Source organism: Zonotrichia leucophrys, chromosome 3 (genome assembly GCF_028769735.1).
Source record: "Zonotrichia leucophrys gambelii isolate GWCS_2022_RI chromosome 3, RI_Zleu_2.0, whole genome shotgun sequence".
Classification (NCBI taxonomy): domain Eukaryota; kingdom Metazoa; phylum Chordata; class Aves; order Passeriformes; family Passerellidae; genus Zonotrichia; species Zonotrichia leucophrys.
The window spans coordinates 111,428,233-111,443,279 of NC_088172.1; the positions used below are offsets into that span (position 1 = coordinate 111,428,233).

The window sequence follows — 15,047 nt, forward strand, 5'->3', positions numbered from 1 at the left end:
GTTTGTGTTCTCTGGGCAGATCCCTCACAACTCTGGGGCTGGTTATTTCTGCCCTGGCAGATCAGGCTGCTGGCAAGAACAAGAACAAATTTGTTCCATATCGTGATTCTGTGCTCACTTGGTTACTCAAAGTAAGTAAGGATTATTTTTTTAAAATCTTCTTTTTAAAAGTTAAATAAAAGAGAGGAAAGGGGGAGAAGAGTCTTATTGAATGAAATCAAAATTGCGCGCTTTTTGCCTCATTTTCTGGGTTTGATGTTAACCATAATTGTCTTTGGAAAATGAGCTGGATGTAAGCCATTAGTATCTCTGCAGACTAAATATGTGTCTTCTGCTGACCTGCAATGGCCTAAGGATTAAGGAACTTCAAAAATAAAATTAAAAGCAGTGTATATTTTATGGGTCGGTGTAAGTACAGCATCACACACAACCTTGGGGCTAATTTAATTTGGGTTAGTTCTGCATACAGCTGATTTTACATCCTGGTATGCTGAGCTCTGAAGATGTTGATTAAGACAATTACCTTTTTCTAATTGTCTAATTTAATTGTTAAGATATTTTACTTTTGTCAGCAGAGTATAATTGCAGAGCATTATCCCAGTTACAGTCTGAGGAACAGGTCAGGAGACTTCAGAGATGCTGTTCATGTGAAATGAGCAGTTAAATCATTTTCTGAACTGTGCAGGACTCTTATTTGGTCTTTTTTTGGGGGAAAAAGGAGTGTTTCATGATGGCACTTGGATGAACGTGTACAGTCTAAATGAAGAAACCCAAATTGTTAAATATGAGATCTGTATAAGTAAAATTTCTTTTTTTTTCCCTTGTGCTCTGTTTATTTGGTATCCAGCAGCAATTGAGATACTTAATGGTAGGAAGAAATATTCTGAGAAGAAACTGATTTGTGGCATCACCAGCCTTTCTTTGTCCTCTTACTCTTTTGTAGGTGCTCTGGCTATACTTTGTTGTCTTGACTTTCCCCCCTTTTCTTAGCAGTGTTTTTAGGTTGTTTAAATTTCATATCCCTGGGATTTAAGTGCATGGAAAGAAAAAGACAAAGTGACTTGCACATTGTACAGAAGTGTGGAGATTAAAAAAATCACATTTTTCCTTGCAGAGGTTTGAAAACAAATTGAATTCAATGCTTAAATAAAACAAAATCCCTGCTCCTGTAACCTCTTGACACACAAACCTTCATTTTTCTCAGTGCTGCCTTTTGATGGGCCTTTTAGCACGGCTTGTGAAGTTATTTATCCCTAACAGATCTGGACATCAAATAACCACGTAAAAATCTTAATAGCACAACACAGACAGTGTCTGACTAAAACAAGTTCTCACAGCACAGTGTTCTTGCACTGAGGCTTCTTCAGTGTTCAAATACATCTTTACCTCTCTGTATTTACACTGAGTTTTTACTCTTATTTAGAAGAAACAAGTGATGTTTTTGGCTCTCTGCAATTTGCCAACAAAGCCACTGCACTGCTTCACTTCACCCCGGTGCGCTCTGGGTTCCTGATGTGGCTGCAGCAGGGTGGAAACCTCCCTGATGAATTTCCAGCCTTGTTGGAATTAGTTCTGCTGCTCCATTTCTAAACAAATCCAGGGAGCAGACTGCAATTCCTGTTCAGCACCTGTCTGAGGCATTGTGGCCACGGTGCCGCCGGCCGGACGCGGCGCAGGAACGGGAGCCCACTTTTGTTCTGCCTCCTTTCAGGCAAACCCTCTTTGTGTCCAACATCAAGGCTTGGGGGCTTTTAGGGTTTTTTAACAAACAAGCTCTCATTGAAGCTTTGTTTTGAAAGGGGGTACATTTAATTTTTTTTTTTTTTAATTAGAGATCAAAAGAGGGATTTATTCATTTAAAGGGGCCTGTTTGGAGAAGCCATGAGATGGTGGGCTGTTGAATTGCAGTCAAGAGATGAGAATCTTGCCTCCATGTTTCAGAAGGCTGATTTATTATTTTATGATGTATATTATATTAAAAGAAAATGATATATTAAAACTATATTAAAAGAATAGAAGAAAAGATTTCATCAGAAAGCTAGCAAGGAATAGAAAGGAATGATAATAAAATCTTGTGACTGAACAGAGAGTCCGAGACAGCTGGGCTGTGATTGACCATTGATCAAAAACAACCACATGAGACCAAAGATGCACCTGTTGCATTCCACAGCAGCAGATAATCATTGTTTACATTTAATTTCTGAGGCCTCAGCTTCTCAGGCGTAAAGATCCTAATGAAAGGATTTTTCATAAAATTTGTCCATGACAGTGGGCTGAGCTTTCTCCCTGGCTTTTAACTTGTAATTATGATACCAAAGCAGACTAAATGTGTTCTAACTGCAGGAATATCTCTCACACAGTGTCTGTCCACAAATCTGAGAAATCAGTTCGGGAGACCTCAAGATCTGACACTTTTTGCTTAATTTTGTTGAGGATTTTAGACAAAAGTGCCAGGTGAAAAATATCATTGCTTGAACAGTGGCATCAAGTGATGTGCAGGGAGCAAAATAGCTTTGTCAGTTCTGGAACTTCTGGTTTTAATCAAGTTGTATTGGCACAAACATCTTGTTTTCCCATGTTATCAGAAGCCTGATGGCTGCTATTAAAAATACAATTTCTGAGCTCTACATTTTGAATTGTTTTCACAGTAATCTTGCTGCTAGAGGAGAAAAAGCTAGTTAAGTCTTAGAAATAACTTCTTTGTTTACATTCTGTCTCTCTAACACTTGCAAGCCCAGCCTTGCCAGGCTGGTTTACAGACTCTTTTCACTAATGAGAGGCTGATTTGCAATTTTTTCACCTTTCTTGCTTATCATTAAAGAAACCAGTGAAATCAGCACATGGGGTTTATACATAAAACTTTATCAGACAGTCTGGCATTGGGCTTGAATTGCTACCAGAGGGACTTTGCCCAGTTTATAATGGGTGTATTGTGGGTTCTGCTGTATCACTGTTACAGCGTTCTCAGCTGCCTCTGCAGCAGAGCTGCAATTCAAATAATGAATTCATCCTATTTTGGAGCTAATTAGTGCAGTGAGGGACATTCCCAAAGTGCAGACAGTTAAGGTTGGATTTGGAAGGGGAGTACCTGGCCAGCTCCCTGCCAAACTCCAGCTTTTTATGCAGAAAGGGATTGCAGTTGCAGGGTGTCATTCCTAATTTTTGGCCAGGAAATCCCGTGGAATGATTCATTAGTGCTCCTGTTAGTCTTGAAGTTTCAGTTAAAAAAACATTTCTGTGGTACAGAGGGGACCCTCCCAAGCCATGGATTAATTTAGAATAAACACTGGCTAATCCTTGGATGAGGAAAGTCACGGTGAGATCAGTCAGCAAGCTGTTCCTTTTTTACTGATTTCTGTATAAATACACTTACCTGCCTGTGCTGACTGTGTTGAACACTATAAATATACAGAGATTTATGTTTCATATGAGTTCCATGCCCTTTTGCATGACCAGAGACAGCCAAGTGCTGCCAACAGCCTGACTCCTGTCAAACTGGTTTAGGCATCACGCAGCCAAAAGGAGAGTCTTGGGGAAATACTTAAAGGGGCATTTTAATGATTGCTGGGGAAAGCTCCACGTGTGTTTTGGAACTGAAATGGTTTGACAAGCAGCTAATGCAGTCAGATTGTTCTAATGGCAATGCCTGACCTACATTTCATGGGTTATTGAAGACAAAAATTAAGAGCGTGGTTTGTCTCAGAAAAGGATATTGGGTTAAAAACAAACAAACAAACAAAAACCCACCCCAAAATTCCAGACAAACCAGAGAAACCAAACTGCCACACAGAAAAAAAAAATCTGCTGCACAATTTAAACCAGAATATTTTATCTTCATGTATCTATATTTGGCTGAAATTGTAAACCATAATCTTGTGGTCAATAAAAAGACTGAATCCTTCCTTCCTTATTTTCTTCCTTCTTTCATGCCCTTCTTCTCTCTCAACCAAATTCCAGGAGGGTAATTTCTTACATAACTCAGTTTAGATTTGTGAGTTGTGCCAGTGGGAGGAAGGGAAGGGCCCCAGTCTGAAAGTTTATAGGAGTAAAAGCAGCTATATTGTTTATGAACAGATATCTCAGTAATTTATTTCTTGAAGACATCTGTCTCATAGTCTTTAAAATGAGATAATCTGAATTCATCATGTTTTTTCCTGAGCTCCGTCAGTAGCATCTGAGAAGTGAACGCAGTAGTGTTCAGTGTGGTGAACACAGCTGAAGTGTTTACATTTCTGGTTTATAAACCTAAGCAGAAAACAGAGAAAGAAAACTTTGAATCCTTTACCAAGCCCTGTAAAGCCCAAACCAGGGCCTTTTTCTAGTTCCTGTTGAAACTAAAAAAGCCAAGAATGCTGAAATCCAAGAACAACATTTCCCAAATGAGCTTTCAAAACAAACATTGAAAATCACGACCTTTTCTTAACTGGCACGGCTTAAACTCTTAACCCAACAAACCAAAATAAAAATATTGATTCTAAACCAAAATGGTGATTCTAATATTGATTCTCCCAAACCTTCCAGGACAGCCTTGGAGGCAACAGCAAGACGGCCATGGTGGCCACGGTGAGCCCGGCGGCCGACAACTACGACGAGACGCTGTCGACGCTGCGCTACGCGGACAGGGCCAAGAACATCGTCAACCACGCCGTGGTCAACGAGGACCCCAACGCCCGCATCATCCGCGAGCTCCGCGAGGAGGTGGAGAAGCTGCGGGAGCAGCTCACCAAGGCTGAGGTACAAACCTGAGCCTTGCAATTGCAGAGAAAACCCCTGCCCAGGCTTAGCTGGTTCTGTGGTGTTATTATATTGCAAAGGTCCCATATTGTTCTCTCCTTATTTGCAAGAGTTTCGTACCTCCATGAGGTTTCTCATAGGCAGCTCCTCTAAGCACTGGCTCTTCCTTATTCTCACAGTAGCCAACTGACTCCTAAAGTTCCCCTTTTAACCAACCAACCCACTCTTTTATAGCACTCTTCTCATTGGTTACAGCTGTGTTAAAGTCAGGCCTGTTTCTAATCTCTAATAATTGGCTCAGCTGCAGTTTCTTAGGGGTAAGATTACTTTCTATACTACCTTCATTTTCTTATATTCCATCCCCCTACAGCTCTATAGAAGGAATTTGTCCTGGTTTGAAAAGACAGGTGTCTGCTGAGGAAGGCAGGAGTGTCCTTTGAAATGGAAAATGTAAACGCCCTTCCTCCTAATTGTTATGGTTTTGAAATTAAGGGGCTCTCAGGCAAAGATATGGGAGTAGGAATAACAGTTCTTTGTAGTTCTTTACTAGGAAAAATTTTAAAAAATACAAATGCAATAGTACAAAAAGAAAATACTACTGACAGAGTCAGAATATGAACTGACACCCTGTAGAGCTTAGCCAGCTCTACAGAAGGAGTTTGCCTTGTGGAAAAGACACGTGTCTGCTGAGGAAAGCAAGAGCGTCCCTTGAAATGGAAAATGGAAACGCCCTCCCTCTGATTTGTTATGGTTTTGGAATTAAGGGGCTCTCAGGCAAAGAGATGGGAACAGAAATAACAGTTCTTTACTAGGAAAATTAAAAAGAAATACAAATGTAATAGTGCAAAAAGAAAATACTACTGACAGAGTCAGAATACGACCTGACACCCTGTTGGTCAGGGTGTTGGTGTTGGTAGTAGTCCAATTAAATGGTGTCTGCAGCTCTCTTGCAGTGGGATGGGCTTCCTTCTACTCCTGTAGAAGGGTTTAGTTTTCCTCTGAAGATCCAATGGTGGTGTAGATGGGCCTGGTCTTCCTCTGGGAATCCAGTGAAAAAAGCTGCTCCTCTGGGAATCCAGTGGGAAAAGGTTGCCTGTGGCATTCCAAACCTCAGATTATATCCGGGTAGGAATGTTTGGCTCCTCCCTCTGGGTGGAGCATCTCCCAATGGGATGGTGTAATTTTATCAGCCATGCAGTGACACTCAATGGCCAATTAACAGAAGATATTTCCCAGAGGGAGGATTGGTTATGGAAGAGATAAAGAAAAACTGCCCAATTAACAGAAGATAACTGCCTCACCTCTGACAGATGGCAAATAGAATGCACATCCCAGCCATACCTTGTAACCTAAGACAGAATTCCATGAGGGAATGTTGCAGGGCGTCCAGGGAACGCTTCCATCTCCCTTTATATAATTTATTTACATTTTTCTATGTGTCCATCTTGAGACATGGGCATTCATTGAGATGCTGACCACCTTGTTGAGCTTTCTTGGTTATACTCTGTGAAGCAGAGGACATGGAGGCATGGATAGTTCCAGTTAAGACTGGATGATTTTTAGGCAGAGCTCTGCTGATATATTTTAAGAATTCAGCATGGCCACATCCTGTGAGATGTGACTTGAGTTAAATGAAGTTTTCTTGCCTGTTTCCAGCTGTTGAATCTCTCACAGGCCCTAGGCAATATCTCTCTACAACTCCCTGAAGGAAGCTGTAGCCATGTCGGGGTCAGTCTCCTCTCCCAGACAAGCAGTGACAGGATGGGAGGACGCAGCCTTAAGCTGCACCAGGGGAAATTTAGGCTGGACATTAGAAAAAAATGGGAAATTAGGAAAAAATTCTTCATAGAAAGAGTGATTGAACATTGGAATGGGCTGCCCAGGGAGGTGGTGGAGTCACCATCCTTGGAGGTGTTTAAAAAAGACTGGATGTGGCACTCAATGCCATGGATTAATTGATAAGGTGGTGTTTGGTCATAGATTGGACTTGATGATCTCTAGGGTCTCTTCCAACCTATTCTGTGATTCTGCAGTGACATTTCAAGAGAAACATGGTCTAAATGTTAGATGAAGGCCAAGAATTAGTGTAACTCTGAGTTCTGTTTCCAAAGGGACTAACCAGTGGTGATGTAATGCCTGTGGTTTGCAGTTCAGAAAAATTATGATTACAACATTTGCATCATGAGGTATGCAGGGAATGCTGGCTGTGATACTGCAAATGACTTGTGGATTTTGGACTCTTCTCATTTGAGCTGCTTAATGTGCTAAGCATCCACTGTGTGTGGATCAGTTTCTTTAAGGTGTCTCAAGTTATATATCATAATATTAAATATCTAAAAATTCCTCTAAAAATATCAGCCATAGACTTAACAGTGCTCTGAGAGTTGCAAATAATCCCCGTTTGTTTCATTTTTTAGTATTACTCCCAAAATAATGGCAGCCGTCCAAAGTAATGAAGTAGTGTTTCCTAAGGATGAAATAATAAATATTTCATTTCCTAAGTATTAAAATCCCACCCTAGTTGTCATCCCAGTGGCATTGACAAAGAGCAGGGAAAAGCCAGAGCAATTTGCTGTTAAGAGGCTGCACAGTAAAGGTCAAACCCTGCATTCACAGCCTTGTGCTCCTTTCAGTTCATTACATTTGTTGCCCATCTAATTGTTCTTCCAGAAATGTGCATAAATAACTTGCTGAAGTGAACAAAAGCACTGACTCATTATGACAGGTTACATTTTCAAAGCTCATTTCCAGATATAGGAGTTGCCAAGTTGTGGGGTTTGGGTTTTATTTGCCTTTTGGTGTCAGTGTCCTTTTCTCTCCTGAACAACCAGGACAGAGCTTGACAGTTGACTTTCCCTTCACAGAGTATGGAATTATCCTCTTTTCCCCTTTTATAATCCATGCATTTTGATTGTCTTTTTGTTGGAATGAGCATCATGTTTTTATTTGTCTGTGCCAAGACCACCAGCTTGTCCTTCCTGAACCGGGAGTTCACCTGCTTCCAGCAGAGAAGCAGCGTGTGGGTCTGGAACCCATTTTTTTTGAGTTTATTTAGGCATTATAGGCAATGAGGAGAGTTACCCAGGCTATTGTGCAGCTGAAATGTGTGAAAATGTTCACTAATTGTCCAAAGAAGTGGTCAAATTACTCTCAAGGCTCAGATACTTGAGAGTATCTGAGCCTTCATCATTCTGCCCTGGTAGTGTCCACCCCTTTGCCCTGATGATGTTTTTTCTGGTATTGTGAATTTTTGTTTGGGAAGTTGCCTTGGCTTCACTTCCTTCCCTGTGTGGAATTCACAGAATCATGGAGTGGTTTTGGGTTGGAAGGGACCTTAAAGCTCAACCAGTGCCACCCCCTGCCATGGGCAAGGACACCTTCCACCATCCCAGGTTGCTCCAAGCCCTGTCCAGCCTGGCCTTGGACACTTCCAGGGATGCAGGAGAAGCCACAGCTTCTCTGGGCATCCTGTGCCAGGGCCTCACCACCCTCATGGCCAGGAATTCCTTCCCAATATCCCATCTAATCCTCCCCTCTGTCCATGGGAAGCCATTCCCCTTTATCCCTCCAGACCCTTGTCCAAAATCCTTCTCCCTTTTACCCCATATTTGGGTGTTTAAAGCAGAAAAAGCCCACACAGGACACATCAGCTGACAGTTCCTAGACTGTTGTGTCTTGAGGCAGAGGAAACTCCTGTCTTAAAACAGGATTTTCCAATCCTGGCACTTGCTCCATTTCTTGAAGGAACTGCAGTGTAATGAGGCCGCTCTTTGATCTGGATTCCTGTGAGGAGTTTTGGGTTTGTGGTAAGGAAATGTCTGATGCTGGAGGATGATGCTCCCATTGTTTAATTGGCATTGCATAAATGCCAACCAGCCAAACCCATGTTCCTCATCAGCAGTAATGAAATAATGACATGAGGAAGTCCACAGGCTTTTTGAACAAGGTTTGTAGAGGAGGAAATCCCACTATGGAGATGGAAGTTTAAAAGTCATAGAATAGTTTGAGTTGGAAGGGACCTTTTAAAGCTCTTCTAGACCAAGCCCCTGCCACATGGGACACCTTCCACTATCCCAGGGTGCCCCAAGCTCCATCCAGCCTGGACTTGGACACTTCCAGGAATGGGGGGATGCAGATACCCTTTCAGTTTTTGGGGTGTCTGATGGGTAGCTGTGGGAGTATCTCCTTAAGGTAGTCTGTGTTTGGAACATGGGCCTTGGAAAATTTCACCAGACAAAATTAGAGCTGTGGCAAATTATCAAGAAAATGGAATTTCAGAGTCCAGAAACACATTGTAAAGCTTCTTTTGATACTCACCCTGTAAACTGCATGTAGAAATGCAGAGGTGTATAACCAGAAGAGCTGCATTTTTCCTATAGAAAAAATAATACATCAGGCCATTTAAACATGAGCAATAGAAATATTTTGGTGGCATGGCAGTGTACTGAGATGTGAGGTGTCATTTTGAGAGTTTGATAGCCAGAGCAGCAGGATCTTTAAAAACAAAACTGGTTTTAATATGAGTCACTTGAAGTGTAGAGATAAGATTAGTTTCTGTGTGAACATCTTTGTGCAAATCTGCCAGTATAATGTAATTGATGCACATAAACTCCATGTTAACATCTGTACTTGTAACTAATTAAAGAACTTTTGGGTGGATTCTGCTTTTACGTGCAATGTGTGTTTTTAAGACCCCTTTACTTACTGCTTAGTGTGCCTTGAAAAATGAGTCATGTTGCCTTTATTCATTCCCCCGTCTGTGTGGCTGCAGAGGGAAAAAACACAGAGCACAACAAGCTTTTCTTGTTTCATTTGCTTTTATTCCTGCAGGCTATGAAATCGCCAGAGTTAAAAGAACGATTGGAGGAATCAGAAAAGTTGATTCAGGAGATGACCGTGACCTGGGAAGAAAAATTACGAAAAACTGAGGAGATAGCTCAGGTTTGCTGCTTTCTTTCCTCCTTCCCTGCCCCCATTTTTTATGAAAAATAGGTTTGTTTTCTTTGTCTGTCAGTTCATAGAGGTTGTCTGAGTCTCTCCCCACATTTATGGGTAAGTAGGTCAAGCTTGCTGCCCTTTTGAAAAGCTTCACTTAATTCCTGTGATAGATGGGTGCCTCCCAGATTACCACTCCAGTGACAATAATAAATTGTCACTGTATGCAAATGGAGAAGTTATTTAACAAAAAAAATGTAAAATAATCCACGGATGAGAGGATTACAGGGGTTTTTATATTCTTCAGGCAATAAAATTGTTTGTGATGAGGGCATTGAGAGCATTCAGTGCAAGGTTATGGACTGAGTGCCTCAATGCACCAGGCAAAGGGCATTCAGAATGATAAAAAATAGAGCTATCAAGAATCTCTGTATGTTTTAATAGCTCCTAAACTGATATTTAGGGCCTCAGACCATAACTGGAGATGATTACCTTGGAAAAATGATGCAGGTCACCACGGTTGTTGCATGACACTCCTGGTTCTTCCCACACAAATGCTGATGTATATATTTGCAGAGGGGAGCTTTGGAGGGGGAGGATTGTGGGGAGGTGATGAATAGTGTGTAATAAATAAGGGGAGAATGGAGCCTCTGGTACAAAGCCCTCTTGTAGATGCCACAATCCGAATAGACTCTGTTGACTTTGGTTTTAAAGATCCATTGTAAGAAGTGCTGCCTGTGACTGTGAGGGCTTCCTGCCTTTCAGTGCAATTCCTCCCTGTGTATAACGGTGTAAAAAAAATAAAACAAAAAATAATAACAGTAAAAAAATCCTGCTCTTATCCTACACAATAGTTTCTAGGCTTTGAATGTGTGAGGAGGTTGAAAAACTGAAGTAATGGGCTCAGCTCTTCAGACTAAATTTGCCTTGTTGTCTGCTTGAGCTCTCTGCCTTTCTGTCTCTAAATTCCCAGCCTGGTAGGATGTTTCAGAGCTGGGAGTTTCATGAGCCTTGAAAAAGGGATTTTTTTTTCCAGAGGAGGGATGAGGACAAGTGTTTGTGCAGCACAGGCTGTTCCAGGACTGTCTGGAAGCCACTCTGTCACTCCCCTCCTCACCTGGACAGGGGAGTGAAGGTGTAACAGAAGGTTCCTGGGTCCGGATAAGGACAGGGAGAGATAAATCATCCATTACTGTCACAGGCAAAACTGATTTGAATGAGGAAAATGAGTTAATTTGTTACCAATCAGATCAGAGTAGGGTAATGAGAAATAAAAACTAAATCTTAAAACACCTTCTCCCCTCTTCTCCTTTTTTCCCTGGCTCAGCTTCACTCTTGTTTTTATATTTCCTGCCCCCAAGTGGGACAGGGATATAGGGAAAGGGCTGTGCTCTGTTCTCCACATGTTGTATTTGCTGCTTTTTCATCTGTCTCTCAAATTGTGTCAGGGTATAAACAGGAAGGAAGGAGAGATATTTGTAAATCTTTGAGGAAAGGATGATTCCTAATAGACAGCAAGGACCATCAAAGAGTCATCAATAAGAGTTCAAAGTCTTAAACACTAGTCACATAAACAGGCTATTTTTCACATTTTCAGTGAAAAATTTCAGCATTTGACATACTTCTTTTTTTTTCAGCATTTAAGTTAATTAACATTAGCTCTTGAGAAAAAATTAACAGGAACTGGCTCTTTTTCTCTCAGTTAATCCTATGAGATTCACATTGTGGGCCAAGTTCTCCTTAGGGCAACATGTGCTTTATCTCTGCAGATAATGAGGATTTTTGTGAACTTCAGAGCCTGGCACTGGTGATCGGAAGAGAGATCTTTGACATCACTCTGCAGTTTCTCCTCTGTTCTTTGTTTTCTCTCTCTCTCTCACTCACACACATGACTTTCCCTTACAAGGACATCATGTTGGGTTTGTAAGCCTGTGTGGAGACAGGGAACAGAAAATCAAGAGCGAGTTGTGCCATTTATTTGCAATATTAATCTTGATTAGACCTGGTACAACTGAGCAGGGAATGATCCTGAATATTGTGACATAGTCAGTTTTTAAATATAAAGCACACTGATAGGTAAAGATAAACATTCCAGGATTATTCCTACATTATCTAATTTGATTTTTTTAAAAGTCTCAGCAGCACAGGGAAAGCTCTGTAGGTCTCTTGTATGTTTTTTTGCTTATTTCACCCTCTCCTGTTACTGCTTCCCCCAGTAATCCTGTGAGGATTCTCTCATATTTATTTCTAATTTTTTTTGCTGTTGCAGACAGTGAGTCTCAATTCAGTTTCTCTCTGCTCCTGGGAACAATTCTCAATTTTTCTATCCCAGTGGATTTTTTTTTTTAAGAAAAATCCCTTTCTGTTTCTAAGTCAGAAATGTTTAATGTTCCTCTTTCACTGTTCTGGTCTCACCCAAACCCTTCCCTTTGAGAGATGGACATTTTTTGCACAGTAATGCTTTGTTGGGCATTTCTATGAAGTCTTTTGACAAGAACAAAACACCATCCAAAACGCTGCTATTCTTGTTCAGCAGGAAGTGTTCTTTGCATTACTTAAATAGCAGGTTGCCAGTTTTTTGTCATTTTGATTGCTCTGGAACAAAGGATAGACATGGAGCTTGGCTTGGCAAGGATTTAACTTAACTTCTTGCTTTTTAGCTGGAAAGGGAGAATAAAGGGCTCTAGAGATGGCTTTGTGGTAGCATTTTGCTGTTCCAGTGAGGTCATGGAGATGCTCTGCAGTGCTGCAGGAGGCTGCTCCCAGCTGCTTTCATTTCCCACTGGGAATTTGGGAATGTGTGGGACCAAAGCACGGAGCCACAGGAGGAATCACAGATACCCCTGAGCAGATACAGCTGAACCTTCTGTGCCTCACCTGTTGCAGAAGAAAGAATTTCCTGTTCTAGAAGTACCAATCCATCATTTTTGCCTGGTGGCTCCTGCAGATGGGAATGGATTTCAGAATGGTTGGGCATCAATCAGCTCAGTTTTGATGGCTGCTCTCTTCCAGGAACGTCAGAAACAGCTGGAAAGCCTTGGCATATCCCTGCAGTCCTCTGGAATAAAAGTTGGGGATAATAAATGCTTCCTGGTTAATTTGAATGCAGATCCAGCTCTCAATGAACTCCTGGTGTACTATTTAAAGGTAAAAATATATCTTTGTATTTAAAAGTTTTGTCATGTCAGGCCTCTAATTTATTTGGCAGAGGTGTACTTGGAGAGTTCTATAAAACTGTATATCTAAAAATATTAAGATTTTTATAGTACAACCTTTTTATTTCAAAAGTAATTCTTTGATGCACGAGAAAAGTTTGGGGATTTGATGGTTTTGTTTGTTTTGGTTTTCTTTGGCGTTTTGGTGTTTATCTAAAAGAAATTTAGACATGTTGTTTTTGAGAAACTGTCTCCTATTCTGGGATGAGATTTTTTTTTTGGTTGGGGTTTTTTAATGCAAACTTTCACAAGCTTTTACTTTTTATATGAAAAGGGTGTATCAGTAGTCAGCTTCTCTGTGTGTAGTCTAAATTCTGGCTGCTGTCTTCAGTTTATGAAATGCATTTTTAATCCTCTTGGTGCAGCTTGCCAGAAGTGAAAAACAAGTTCTGTTCTGCCTCAGCACTTCTGATGTGCAGTCCCTGTTTCTGATATTAACCATCAAACACATGATGTGACTTTTGGACCCTGTACTGAAATATTTGGGCAGTTTATTGTGGCTTTTACAAACTGTAGATGGAGGACTCAGGAGGAGAAGCAAGGTACAACCATTTTAAAGTCACAACTTGGAGTGGAAATTCTGAAAATTTCACAGCAAACATCAGCAGTTTGAGCTTCACATTAAATCATTCTGTTGCCTTTGAAGTGGGGTAGTAACTCTCAAAACAGCCACAAAATCAGCAATTAAGCTGAAAGATGGTTTTAGTTTAGTCAGTCTTAGGAAATATTTGATCCTCTTTTATATCAGCCATTGTGGCTCTGTGATATCTCAATAGAAACAAGGGAAAACGCTTTTTCCATGTTGTATCTGCTAAAAAAACACATTAAAAAGGAGAAAAGAGCTGAGGTTTTGGGAGAGGTTGACTCTTTCCCAGACAATTTGCACATAAAAGTGCAGAGTGTGACTCAGCTGCTAAATCACTGACAGATACTGGGACAGATCCCACTTTGTCCCAGTGGTCACTGGGGACAAGGACAAGAGTAGGGCAAAGCCTTTGGCCCATCAGTGCCAGAAGGAAAAATCTCAGGTGGTTCTGTGCTCTTTTCCTTTTCTAGGGAAAATTCCCTGGGGTAGATTTTGTCTCCTTCAATTAGTCTTTGTCATTTTTTTAATAACTCAGATTTGTCTTTCTCCTGGGGAATTTTGGTGTAAAAATCCCTGTGCTTTGAAATTATTGTGATAAGATTACTTGCAGGTGTTTTTCCTAAAATCCTGAGATTTAACTCTCTTGTTTCTCAGAATATTTGCCTACTTTCTCTCTAAGCTGTGTGTGCATCAGGTTCTTCAAGTACTGAAGAACGACCTGAACTGACCTGTCTAAACTGTTAAATCTGTTCCTCAAAAATTGCTTGGAGATGCCTGAAAAAGAGATTTCTGTCCCAAAAGGGGGACCCAGCCCTGGCAGTGGTGGAGTCCCCATCCCTGGAGGGATTTAAAAGCCTTGTGCAAGTGGCATTTGGGGACATGGGGCGCTGGTGGCCTTGGCAGTGCTGGGGATGGTTGGATGGTCTTAAAGTGTTTTTTCCAACCTCAGCAATTTGATTTGTGGGCTGATCCTTCATCTTCCAAATGCCCCTCACCTTGAGTATCCAGGATTTTCCTGAGTGTTGCTGATCTAGGTGGAACCTCCATACATAATCGCCATGGATCTGCCACTGAGAGCCTCTCTAAATTCCTGCCTGAAATCCTTTATTCCTTTGGCTTCTACAACATTCTGAGGCACTGGATTCCTCCATTAAATCAAAATTATCTTAATTTTCATGTTTAACTGTTGACTGTAAACTTTCCTGCATGCTCCCTGCTTATTATTGTGAGACAAAGAGTTGATTTTCTTCTCTCCTTCCCTCTAAGGGAAGTATTGAACAGCTGTGAAATTTTGGGACCAGATGATACAACACATCCAGAAGGAGAAAGGGTGAATTAGACCCAGTGAACCTGTGCAATCCATCATTAACATCTGAATTAATTTTTCCCCAGGAGCACACATTAATAGGCTCAGACAACTCTCAGGATATCCAGCTGTGTGGGATGGGAATTCTTCCTGAGCACTGCATCATAGACATCACCCCAGAAGGCCAAGTTATGCTGACCCCTCAAAAAAATACCAGGTGAAGGAATAAAATGCAGCCACAGCTGTTTGATAGTTATCATTTTATCCAGTA

General features: G+C 41.1%; 1 protein-coding gene across 4 annotated transcripts in view; it reads left to right on the plus strand.

Annotated features, from left to right (window-relative positions):
* KIF13B (kinesin family member 13B) overlaps window positions 1-15,047 on the plus strand; it is a 125,947-nt gene that overhangs the window by 57,924 nt on the left and 52,976 nt on the right. For all 4 annotated transcript variants that reach the window (XM_064709950.1, XM_064709953.1, XM_064709952.1 and 1 more), the window contains exons 10-14: window positions 20-131; window positions 4,522-4,734; window positions 9,565-9,675; window positions 12,682-12,816; window positions 14,863-14,993. In XM_064709950.1, coding sequence (XP_064566020.1) covers window positions 20-131; window positions 4,522-4,734; window positions 9,565-9,675; window positions 12,682-12,816; window positions 14,863-14,993 — 702 coding nt within the window. The remainder of the gene's footprint in view (window positions 1-19; window positions 132-4,521; window positions 4,735-9,564; window positions 9,676-12,681; window positions 12,817-14,862; window positions 14,994-15,047) is intronic.